The following is a 13197-nucleotide window of genomic DNA, read 5'->3' as shown; positions in this document are numbered from 1 at the left end:
GGCCATTTATATGGGAATTGTGAGATGTTCTAATTAGGAAGATTAGATAGAATCTTGAATTGTGTTCCTCTTTATCAGCCACTTTCTTTCACTTTGTCCCACATGTGGTGAGATTTTTCAGTGTGACCGTTACATGAGGTGTTACACCACATGTCTCTATATAAATGGTGAGTAATGTGTGTTAAAGAGTTAATAACTTAAAAATTAAAATTTTTCACAACTTGTATAAAAACACGTGATGTACCATCCGTATTCTCGTCACAATTAAATTTTTTTTTTACATGTGAAGATGCACTTAAATCAAATAATGTTATCCGCATGCGTATGAAAATAATAAATAAATTAATGTTTGATGTAAAGTTTTCCAACCTCCACCAATTTTCATGACCAACAACGATTTTTTTATGGAAGAAAATAATTAATAAATTAATGTTGGATGGTAACGTTTTCCAACCTCCACCACTTTCTACTTTATGTTTGCCGTGTGTGTTCCACTGCATTATTGACCAACAAAAATATCAAGTCGTCTCACCAGTCATGAAGTAATCTTAACAGGCTTTGCCAAGCAGAATTCTCAGTTTCTCAACTTCGAATACTTGATCAAAGTTAGTCCTTTTGCCAGAAGAGAAAATGGCTTTGGTTGGAGAGGCTTTGCTCTCCGGTTCGATCAAGGTGCTGTGCGACAAGATTTCTGGAGAGTTCATAGACTTCCTCCGGGCAAGAAGACTCGACCATTCACTCGTGGGCAGACTGAAGGTGAAGTTGATGACCCTCAATGCAGTGCTCAACGATGCAGAGGAGAAGCAGATTGTCGACCGTGACGTCGGGATGTGGCTTGACGAGCTCAACCATGTTGTGTTCGAGGCCGAGGACTTGGTGGATGAGATCGATACTGAAGTTTCGCGTTGCAAGGCGAAAGATCAGACTAAGAAAACCCAGGTGTGGAACTTCCTTTCTACCTCTCGTAAACCTTTTAATTATAAAGGCATGAATGGTAGAATAGAAGTTTTATTCAACAAGTTGGAAGACCTTGCAAATCAAAAAGATATCCTCCGTCTTAGAGAAGTTGTTGTTGGGGGCAATGTTTCACAAAGAATTCCCACAACTTCTGTTGTTGAGGACGGATTTTATACCTATGGTAGGGATGGAGATAAAGACAAGTTAAGAGATCTACTGCTGCTATCTGACAATGAAAGTAGCAATAATTTTTCTGTACTCCCTATAGTCGGTATGGGCGGGGTTGGTAAGACAACTCTTGCTCAACTCCTTTTCAATGATGAACAAGTTAAAAAGCACTTTGACACTCATGCTTGGGTTTGTGTTTCCGAACAGTATGAGGCTTTGAGGGTTATTAAGGCCCTTATTGAGGAAATCACTAAAAAGCCTTGTGACATTTTGGAGATGAATTCCCTTGAAGTTCAACTAAGGGAACAACTGAGTGGAAAGAGATTTTTACTTGTCTTGGATGACCTTTGGAATGAAAACTATGATGACTGGGAGCGTCTACGAATTCTTTTCACGTATGGGGCAAAGGGAAGCAAAGTCTTTGTAACAACAAGGAGCAGACGTGTTGCAGCCATCGTGCACAATACTATTCCTATTCACGATTTAAAAGAATTGTCGAATGAAGAGTGTTGGTCGTTACTGAAAAAACATGCATTTAGAAATGAAAACCCCGGTGCACATCCAGACTTGGTTGAAATTGGTAAGCAAATTGCATGTAAGTGCAAAGGTTTGCCTCTAGCTGCAAAAACGCTAGGGGGTCTCTTAAGTTGCAACCTAGACTACAAGGAGTGGAATCACATATTGGATAGTAATCTTTGGGATCTGCCACACCCTAATAGTCTTCTTCCTTCTCTAAGATTGAGTTATCATTATCTTCCGGCTTACTTGAAACGATGCTTTGCTTATTGCTCAATTTTTCCAAAGGACTATGAGTTTGAAAAGGAAAATGTTGTTCTACTATGGGTGGCAGAAGGTTTAATTCCACAATCAGAGAGCAAGAAAGCAATGGAGGAGGTTGGTGAAAGGTACTTTAATGAACTGTTATCGCGTTCACTATTTCAAAGACCAAGATTGGATAAACCAAGTTTCACTATGCATGATCTTATTAATGACTTGGCTATATTTGTGTCTAGAGAGTTTTGTTTTAGGTTGGATAAAAACAAATCGCATGAAGTTTCTAAAAAAGTTCGCCACTTGTCATATATAAGGGGAAAATTTGATACATCTCCAATATTTGAGCCATTAAAAGGAGTTAAGTGTTTGCGTACCTTCTTTCCAGTGTCTTTACCACCACATTATAGTTGGAATGGTGGATATGTAAGCAATAAGATTCTAGATGATATATTGCCAGCACAAAAATGTTTACGGGCAATTTCATTATCAGGATATATAAATATCACTCACTTACCTGATTCCATTGGTAACCACATGCACTTGCGCTACATTGATCTCTCTTATACGACAATTAAAAGGTTACCAGATACAGTGTGTACTCTCTACAATTTACAAACTCTATTGTTGTTAGGTTGTTCTTTTCTTGTTGAATTGCCTGCATACATGAGGAAATTGATTCATTTGCGTCATCTTGATATTGGTGAAACTAAAATAAAAGAGATGCCGGTGCATATCGGTAGACTAAAAAGTTTGAGAACACTGACAGCTTTTGTGTTGGGGAAATCTACTGGGTCAAGCATTGCAGAGCTAAGGGAGTTGTCACACCTTGGAGGAAAAATTTCTATCTTGAATCTGCAAAATGTAGTTGGTGCTATTGATGCCTTGCTGAAGGATAAGAAAGATGTTAACGAGGTAGAGTTGTCATGGGGTGATGTAGTTTCCAATGATTCCGTAAAAGAGATATACGTCCTCGAAAGACTTCAACCTTCGGTAAATTTGGTGAAACTAACCATCAGGTGTTATGGCGGAATCCGTTTCCCGAATTGGGTGGGAGATTCGTCCTTCTCCAACTTACAAGTGATGCGTCTCAGTGACTGTGGTAATTGCAGTTCATTGCCACCAGCTGGTCAGCTACCTGCTCTGAAAGAGCTCTACGTAGAAAGGATGAAAGTTGTTAAGAGTGTTGGTGGTGAGTTGTACGGGGGAAATCAACCATTTCAATGTTTAGAGAAGCTAGAGTTTGGGGAGATGCCAGAGTGGGAGGAATGGCTGCCTAGTCCAAGTGGGGGTGAAAGTCCAGACTTCCCTCGTCTTCAGGAGCTGATATTAAGAGAGTGTCCGAAGCTGGTAGGAGACTTGCCTACTCATCTTCCTTCCTTGAAAATCCTTTGGGTCGATGGATGTAAGGTTCTACATGAAAACAGGGCCAGTAATACCCTGAACACGGAGTCCTTACGAGGATCTCTTGAAAAACTGACAATAATAGGATGCCCGGGTCTCTCATTGTTAGTAGAGTCGACGGACACGCTGCCGTCGCTTCAGATGCTTTTTATTAAATTTGTTGGTGGGAAAGAGTGGTTGGCGCACAACAGCAATCGTGCAGTGAAACATATATGAAATTTGGAAAAAGCAGTCGCCCATCTTGCTGTTTTTCTTCACATTTCTCAAGCAGAAGACTTCTTCGATTTTTCCAGAAGCAGTGAGTGCTATGTCTTCGATTTTTCCAGAAGCAGTGAATGCTATAGTATCGTCATCTTCGAGAATTGCACAAAACTTTTCTTGATGAAAACTTACTTATTTCCTTTACTTTTAATTTGGAGCTTCTATCAATCCATTTCCATCTCAAAATTTCCCAGCAACTTTGAAGACAACTTCCCTTCTTTTTTTTTTATTTCCTGCCGTAGCTTTCTTTTTGCAGACTTTACAATCTCTATTTTTCCTTCTCTTTCAGGTTTGATTGGAACTTCACGGGGTGGTTTAGACCCCGAAGAAATTCATGGGATTAAACTGCAGCGGCACGGAGCGGAGCTCTTGGATTTGATCAGAACTTCACGGGGTGGTTTAGACCCCGAAGAAATTCATGGGATTAAACTGCAGCGTCGGGGAGCAGAAGTGGTGATTTCGTTGGCTTTGTTGGACTGCAACTCGAGAATGCTGGGGAGTGGGAAACGTTGAAGATGCAAAGTGCCTCTTTATTCCCTGCGAGACCGAGATATACCAAACAAAGAAATTTTTTTAAGAAAGCTGGATTTTTACCTTTTGAATGCTTTGTTGGTTTTCCCCTTGCTTTCTTGCTTTGTTCTTCTTTGTCGTCCGTTCTTTAACGTCGTCTCTCAATTTCTGCAGAGTCTCTCCTCTTGTTTCCGTCTTTTTTTTTTTTTTTTTTTTTGTTGCAGCTGATGCTTATTTATAGGCATCATATGAGAGTTCTAGAGCTTGTTACGTGGGGGGGAAAGATGGAGGGCATGACTTCCTGCCACTCTCTGTTAACCACCATTTCTGACTCCACGTTCCTTTTTGTTTGCAGAAAATGGGGAGCATCTGTATTTTTTTCTTTTGTGTACGTTAGTTCCCCCCTTTTGTAGGAGAAAATAAATTTTTTATTTATTTCTGAATGTTTTTGGTGGGTAAAGCCCATCCTCATCTTTTGGGCTTGGATTACACCTTGTAGTTTGACCCAATTTGTGTGGACTCTATATTTTCATATGTTTATTATTTTTTTTGTTCAACAAACATTATATATAAAAAAAAGGACCCATGAACTTGTAGGAACCGGTTCGTTGAAACGAGCCAGGTTAAGTCTGGTTTCATTTCTCAACTAACAAGACCCGCCCTACCCTGCAACATTTCATTTACAAATGGGTCCGGTCCGTCTGCTTCAATTTTGAGTCTAGCCTACCCCATATCCACACTTAACTTATCCCGCATTTGCATATTTACAATCTTCTTTATTTACTCTAAACTAGCCTCTTTGCATGCACGTTAGGCATTTTTTTAATCACAAGCGCTACCTGATCGGATCATATTTATATATATTTTTACTTCAAATTCACTCATCTTTTCTTAGTTAGTTCCTTATATTTTGAGCTATTTACGTTATTTTTGTGTTTATAGGATTTGTTTATGCAAAGAAAATAAAAATGGCACAAATGAGTTTTAAATAATAAATTCATCGAAAATTGCTTTAGTCGTTCTCATTTTGTCATGGATTATTGGTAGAATTATGTCACGGATTATAGGTCATGGAAGTTAGGCTAAATTTATTAGGTATGCATTAGAAATTATATGGCATTAGAAATTATATGATATATCTAAAATTGAAGTGTTTTGCAGTTGGTGAGTAAAGAAAAGAAACATAAAGAAGCTACCTTTGCAGCTGGAACAAATGGAAAAAAAAGGGATCCAAGAGACAGCCAGGGGACTGAGGGAAAGAATAAAAAAGAAAAGAAAAAGAAGGATGGACAGGTGAGCACAGCGCAGAAATGCAGAGGGGGTCAAAGAGTGCTGTCTTGGCAGCTGGAGAAGTCAGAGGGGAGTCAAAAGCGCTGCCCTTGGCAGCGGGAGAGGATGAAGCGTGAGCTGGAGAGAGTATAAAGGAAAAGATAAAAAAAAAAAAAAAAGAGAAAGAAAAAGCAGGAGTCCACATGGGAGTCAGGCGCAAGGAAAAAAGGGAAAATATAAAAGAAGGAGGGCGTGACTGGCAGAGGGGGGAATTGGTGGAAGGCAGAGGGCTGCCCTTTGGGCAGCGTGAAGCTGCGGAGAGAAGGGAAGGGGGGAGGTCACAAGCTGCCTTTGGCAGCGTGACTGGCAGAACACGGAGACTTGCGGGGAGACTTGCGAGGAGCTGCTCAGCTCGCAGAGGCAGGAGAGGAGATAGACACGGGGAGAAGGGAGACTGACGGGCACAGTGAGAAGAAAATTAGAGGCTTCACTCCATTTCTCTCGGTTAAATCTTTTCAAACTTCTATTTTATTTTTGTTTTAATAATGTGTAATTAAATTTATTTTGGCTAGAGGTTAATTCAAAGCCATGAATATATTTGTAATATGAATTGATTACCTTCGGTTGTGATTTCATAAGTTGTGATTTCAATTTACTTATCCGTTCGTATAAAAACTGATTTGTGTATGTTGGTTGAGAGTGCACGCTTAATTTACATGCATGAATTTGATGCTAGAATATAAGTGAATTTCACCTAATCGTTATGAACTTATTTTCACAAGTAGTAAAGGTTGCTAGTCACAATCACGTTAAGTAAATTCTTGGCAAGAGTATCATGCTTTTCATAGTTACGAATGTCTCGTCAATGCTTATAGTTTTCACAAAGTTTAATGATCTTTGATTGTATCGCTATTGTGTTTTTCACGTAGGGGACTTTTGAAGAATGTTTTGAATTGTTGTATGCGTTTTTCCGTCCAATTCAATAACTTAAGGAAAACTTGAAGATTAAAAAAGTGCTGTTCACGGTTAATCTGGAGTATTGAGAATTAAAAATTTATTGAAAGAACAACTGAAAATCAATTTAGGTTGCATATGTGTCATGTGTGGAGAAGAACCCTCTAGCTAGTCCGTCATTTATCATTTTACCTTAATTTTATGTTTTTGTCAATTCTGTAATTTAATTAAGTTTAATTTACTTTTCATCAAAACCAAACACCCATCCATTATTAAATTATATTATTTAATTAGTTTTCATTATTGTTAGTCTTTTAATTCAATTTCCGTCCATTTCAGTTCTTAGTGTCTAATCAGATCATTTTCATTATTTTGAGTCATCCTAAGTGTGTTTCGAGTTATTAGAGTTTTTAGCCTAGTTTTGTATCATTGAGTCTTATTTAATATTTTTAAATTAATTTAGAATAGATTAGCAATCCCTCCTAATCCCCGGCCTAGAACGATACCCTACTTACATCTATACTACAATTGTCAAAAAGAGGGTTTAATTTGTGTGTTAAGTAATTTTTCGCATCAAATTTTGGCGCCGTTGCCGGGGATTAGCAACTTTGCTAATCCCTTTATTTTTGTTTTTGTTTATGTTTATATTGGTGTTTGTGTATTTTACTTTTGATATTTGATTTATTTTTCTTTCTTTGATTTTAGGTTCAAATGGAGCCGAGGGAAATTTAAAGGAAAGATGCGTCCGGCTAAAGACGTTAAATCAAGCGCTTCTTGGGAGGCAACCCAAGCATTCAACGAAGGGAGACTTTGGAATCACTAACCCAATCAGCTTTGCATTCTTCCACCCTTATCTTTACTGCTTTCATTTTGTTTTGTTTAGTTAGTTGTGTTATTTGGTTGATTTCTGTGAGTTTGTGTTATTTAGTTTAAGTGTGGGGGAAGGTTAACCAAAGTCTCTTTACATTAATTTACATATAAAAAAAAAAAAAAAAAAAAAAAAAAACATAAAATTTAACATTAATAAAAAAAAAAAAAATACAAAAAAAAAAAAAAAAAAGTACAAATATTTTACAATGATGTAAACTAATAGTATTCATTGGTCGGGTGGTGCTTCAGTAGTAGGCGGGGCTTCAGCAGTCGGCGGGGCCACAGAAGGAGGAGGCGGCAGAGGTTGATCAGTTGGAGCTTCACTACGCGGTGCCGCTCCAGAAGACGAAGGCAGATGTTGTTGGAACAAACCCACAAACCTCCGATGATCAAGTAAAATTTGACCATCGGTGTCCTGCATCTGGTCAATCTTCCTCTTCATGCTGGTGGCATAGCTGTGTGCGAGCTTGTGCAATTCTTTATTCTCATGCTTGAGCCCTTTAATCTCTTGTTTGAGACTCTGTATTTCAGCCACCAACGATTCAACATGACGGGTTCGGGCAAATAGGCGTTGGGCCATGTTGGACACAGAACCCGCACACTGCACGCTAAGAGCCAGAGACTCCTTAACCGCCAATTCATCAGACCGCCTAGCGAGCAGTCTGTTATCTCTGGGAGTGACAAGGTTCCGGGCCACCACCGCAGCAGTCATGTCATTTTTCATCACCGAATCCCCCACGGTAAGAGGACCGGTAGGGGATATGAAGGATGGGCGCCATATATTGTCTGGTGAAGGCGGAGCTGCCTCTTCACCAATGTTCAAGTCAAAACGACGATCGGAAGGGCCAGACATTTTTCAGAGGTGGTGAAGAAAGAAGAGAGTCAGAATGATCAAGATTAAACAAGTGCAAGAAGGGAGTGTTTACAGGAGGGTGCTCAAGTGTGTTGTGGAACAAGCTTAACGCCTCTATAAAAAGAAGAAATCGGAGAGGCGCTCCTCAGAGAAGCGTCCTCTCGCAAATCGAAGAGTCGGGGCTCCTTTCTCAAAAGCCGGATTCTTTTCTCAAAAGAGGCGTTTCATTTCTTAAAGGCTGGGCTTGCTCAGAAACCACGAGCCGAACCCCGGATTTCAAAAGATCAATTTGTCCAGACGTGTCGTCACTTGTCACACGTAAATTGCTTTGCGAAATTCTCGGGCAGTTTGTCGAAGCACCAATTCAGAAATCGAAGAGGGAAATTCAACAGTCAAAGACACGCTAGCTTTCTCAAAAGCTGGGCTTCAACCCACGGGCAAATCTTCTTTTCCAGATTTATCCGCACGTGTCACATGCTACCTCTACAATCGACGTTGCTCAGAGCTCGAAGCGCCGATTCCAGATATCAATGAGGAATCTGCTTTGCGGAAATTACGGGCAGCTTTGTCAGAAAGCGCGTAATTTGTACTATTCATCCATCCACCGGCTGCCGACAATGAGTGAGAGAATAGTTCCGGTTGTGAAGAAAAGCCCTATAAGTATCTACCTTCGCCTTCCACAGCAAAAGCACACTCTCTCAGCACACCCTCTCAACACTTCTTCATCTCCGAAAATGCATTCCCAAAGAATCCTCCTAAGTTACTCTGTGTTCCTCATTCCTTGGGATACTCCTGAAAACAACCCATTCAAAGCAAAAGTATTTCATATCATGAAGGTTGAAAGCAAGAGTATCTCATATCATGCTTTCTCCCTGTCCTTTCTCCAGCCAGCACTTGCTCTCGAGTACTCATCATCTTGTGTTTCCTCTTCGTCTCTTACGTATAAGGGAAGTGAAGATGATACCTCGAAGCATGTGGAGACAACGTGCTGATTCATCCTCAGCTAGGGACAAGGAGAAAGAGAGCAAGAGGTGGGCACTTGGAAAGATTGAAGAAAGAAACAGACCAATACCTCTACCTCGTGCCTGCCCGCCATGCAGAGGAAACAAGCAGAGAAGAATGCAGCTTGCGCAATCATCCCAACGGAAGGAGTCTGAGATGAAGAACAAGAGAAGCTGCCACATCTGCTTGGAGAACAAATAAGGAACTGCAACATTCCCAAAGAGCAAAGCCTTGCAGTACAATAGCATAAAATCATCACTTGCAAGTGAAAAGCTAAGTGTCACCCTGTTCAAGAGGAAAGCTGTGGAAAGTCAACAAGCACGACCAATGATTACTTATTAGTTTTATTCATTATCTTTTATCGTAATTTTCAATTTTTCGTTTGCAATTTTTTTTTAATTAATTTTCTTGCGTTACTTAACTGAATTATTTCTTTTCTTTGCAGGAACTTTTGGTTCTTTCCACCCTTGAAGCTGATTGCAGAATTTTAGCTTGGGGGTCATCGCTTGATTTTACTGCAAATTAGGGAAGTTTTCAGTCCACTTGTTTTATTTTGTTTCTTATTATTTATTTTATTTTTTATTTTTTATTTGCATTATAGTGTTTTCTGACATTGGGGACAATGTCAAGTTTAAGTGTGGGGGTAGAAATCTCTAGAATTTCATTTTGTTTCTGTGTTGTTAGTTTTTGTTTTCTTAAAAAAAAAAAAAGAAAAAAAAAATTTAAATTTAAAAAATTTCGGAAAATTTAAAAATCCAAAAATATTGTCTTGTTTCCCTTATTGTTTTGAATTAGATTTTTGTTAGTTTCCCGACCCAATGATATAATTAGATCAAATTTGAATCACGATTATCAAGAACTTAGTTAACATGTGTTTTATGAAATTCCTAATTCTCTTGTTAGTGTTGTACATGTTTGATCATCTTTGAAAAACTAAATGCACATAGCCTTGTTGATGTGAAACTAAAGTATGAATTAAAGCTTCATATGTGAATTTAGTGACCATATACATCCTATGTGAGTTTTTGAGCCTATTGAAAGTGTGTGCATTTTTCATACACTCCTATTCTTTCATGTGTGATGAACTTATGTGAGATACATCTCTAGAACTTGCGTAACGATCTTTCGAAATGTTTGTCATCGATTGCATGAACTTGGAAATGATAGAGGCATTAGGTTTACCACTATGGCCCAAATAACCATGTTTCCTAAAGAAAAATGATATCATTAGATTGCCAATTTGAGCCGTGTATGTTGAGCCTTTTATTTCTTATCACCAGATATGTCTACCCTTATACCTGAAACATTTTTTCTTACCCTTTCCAAACGAGCAATGCGAGATTGTCTTATGAGAAACGTTTGTGAAGTTTTGTGAAGATGTTTGGGCAAAAGAATATGTGTGGGGGTATTTCATGTTTGTATAAAAAAAAAAAAAATAAAAAAAAAGAAAAAGAAAAAGAAAGATTGTATACAAAGAAAATAAAAGTTTTTAAAGTTTCAGTTTAAGGTTGTGGTTGGAGATGTCTGAAGAATCGTTGGAGAGCTTGAGTTCTTATAAATCTAAACAAAAGAATTGCTTGCAATATAGCTTGGAACTTGTGTTTTCTTATTCTTTCATTTCAATAACCCTATCCCTAAGCCTCATTACATCCAATAAAAGTCCTCTTGATTTAAGTTTTGCAATTATGACTGTGGAGAAGTGATCTTTATGCAAGCTTATGGTAGAACTTTCACATTTGATTCTTTGAGCGAAACACATTAAAACTAAACACATATGTGATTAAGTGTATATCCCGTTGCATATGATGATTTTAAAAATAAGAACTTGAAATTACATTAGCATGGCTATCTCACACACTACACTTCAAGGATGATTTAAAGATTACTGCTAATATTTGAATTAGGAAGATGAACTTGGATTAGTTCCTTTATGCTAGCTATGGTTCTTGATGATTTGTTTTCTTAATTGAAATTCTATGAGGGTCACATAGGGGAAGCTAATGTTATTCTTGTTCTAGTTTTCTTTGTTTTGCTCGAGGACTAGCAAAAGTTAAGTGTGGGGGTATTTGATCGGATCATATTTATATATATTTTTACTTCAAATTCACTCATCTTTTCTTAGTTAGTTCCTTATATTTTGAGCTATTTACGTTATTTTTGTGTTTATAGGATTTGTTTATGCAAAGAAAATAAAAATGGCACAAATGAGTTTTAAATAATAAATTCATCGAAAATTGCTTTAGTCGTTCTCATTTTGTCATGGATTATTGGTAGAATTATGTCACGGATTATAGGTCATGGAAGTTAGGCTAAATTTATTAGGTATGCATTAGAAATTATATGGCATTAGAAATTATATGATATATCTAAAATTGAAGTGTTTTGCAGTTGGTGAGTAAAGAAAAGAAACATAAAGAAGCTACCTTTGCAGCTGGAACAAATGGAAAAAAAAGGGATCCAAGAGACAGCCAGGGGACTGAGGGAAAGAATAAAAAAGAAAAGAAAAAGAAGGATGGACAGGTGAGCACAGCGCAGAAATGCAGAGGGGGTCAAAGAGTGCTGTCTTGGCAGCTGGAGAAGTCAGAGGGGAGTCAAAAGCGCTGCCCTTGGCAGCGGGAGAGGATGAAGCGTGAGCTGGAGAGAGTATAAAGGAAAAGATAAAAAAAAAAAAAAAAAGAGAAAGAAAAAGCAGGAGTCCACATGGGAGTCAGGCGCAAGGAAAAAAGGGAAAATATAAAAGAAGGAGGGCGTGACTGGCAGAGGGGGGAATTGGTGGAAGGCAGAGGGCTGCCCTTTGGGCAGCGTGAAGCTGCGGAGAGAAGGGAAGGGGGGAGGTCACAAGCTGCCTTTGGCAGCGTGACTGGCAGAACACGGAGACTTGCGGGGAGACTTGCGAGGAGCTGCTCAGCTCGCAGAGGCAGGAGAGGAGATAGACACGGGGAGAAGGGAGACTGACGGGCACAGTGAGAAGAAAATTAGAGGCTTCACTCCATTTCTCTCGGTTAAATCTTTTCAAACTTCTATTTTATTTTTGTTTTAATAATGTGTAATTAAATTTATTTTGGCTAGAGGTTAATTCAAAGCCATGAATATATTTGTAATATGAATTGATTACCTTCGGTTGTGATTTCATAAGTTGTGATTTCAATTTACTTATCCGTTCGTATAAAAACTGATTTGTGTATGTTGGTTGAGAGTGCACGCTTAATTTACATGCATGAATTTGATGCTAGAATATAAGTGAATTTCACCTAATCGTTATGAACTTATTTTCACAAGTAGTAAAGGTTGCTAGTCACAATCACGTTAAGTAAATTCTTGGCAAGAGTATCATGCTTTTCATAGTTACGAATGTCTCGTCAATGCTTATAGTTTTCACAAAGTTTAATGATCTTTGATTGTATCGCTATTGTGTTTTTCACGTAGGGGACTTTTGAAGAATGTTTTGAATTGTTGTATGCGTTTTTCCGTCCAATTCAATAACTTAAGGAAAACTTGAAGATTAAAAAAGTGCTGTTCACGGTTAATCTGGAGTATTGAGAATTAAAAATTTATTGAAAGAACAACTGAAAATCAATTTAGGTTGCATATGTGTCATGTGTGGAGAAGAACCCTCTAGCTAGTCCGTCATTTATCATTTTACCTTAATTTTATGTTTTTGTCAATTCTGTAATTTAATTAAGTTTAATTTACTTTTCATCAAAACCAAACACCCATCCATTATTAAATTATATTATTTAATTAGTTTTCATTATTGTTAGTCTTTTAATTCAATTTCCGTCCATTTCAGTTCTTAGTGTCTAATCAGATCATTTTCATTATTTTGAGTCATCCTAAGTGTGTTTCGAGTTATTAGAGTTTTTAGCCTAGTTTTGTATCATTGAGTCTTATTTAATATTTTTAAATTAATTTAGAATAGATTAGCAATCCCTCCTAATCCCCGGCCTAGAACGATACCCTACTTACATCTATACTACAATTGTCAAAAAGAGGGTTTAATTTGTGTGTTAAGTAATTTTTCGCATCACTACCCGCCCCTAAAATGTGTTGCGTTAGTTATTTATCATTGTTAACAATCGGTACATGGATTAGAGGCCTTTAATCAAGTGTGCTAACAATGGTACATTGATTAGAGATCTTTAATCAGGCGTGCTACGCGTGACTTACAAATTTATAAT

The 13197-nt window shown here is 38.0% G+C and overlaps 1 protein-coding gene across 1 annotated transcript; it reads left to right on the top strand.

Moving 5' to 3' along the window:
• Positions 1–456: 456 nt before the first annotated feature.
• LOC126615394 (putative disease resistance RPP13-like protein 1) lies at positions 457–1203 on the top strand (the record flags this gene model as incomplete). The annotated part of the gene is made up of 1 exon (XM_050283212.1): positions 457–1203. A coding segment is annotated over exon 1 (573 nt), but the record flags the coding sequence as incomplete, so codon positions are not given.
• Between the last annotated feature and the right edge of the window lie 11994 nt (positions 1204–13197).

The sequence above is a fragment of the Malus sylvestris genome, chromosome 3, assembly GCF_916048215.2.
Source record: "Malus sylvestris chromosome 3, drMalSylv7.2, whole genome shotgun sequence".
In the NCBI taxonomy this organism is placed as follows: Eukaryota; Viridiplantae; Streptophyta; class Magnoliopsida; order Rosales; family Rosaceae; genus Malus; species Malus sylvestris.
This window is presented reverse-complemented; position numbering and strand designations above follow the sequence as displayed.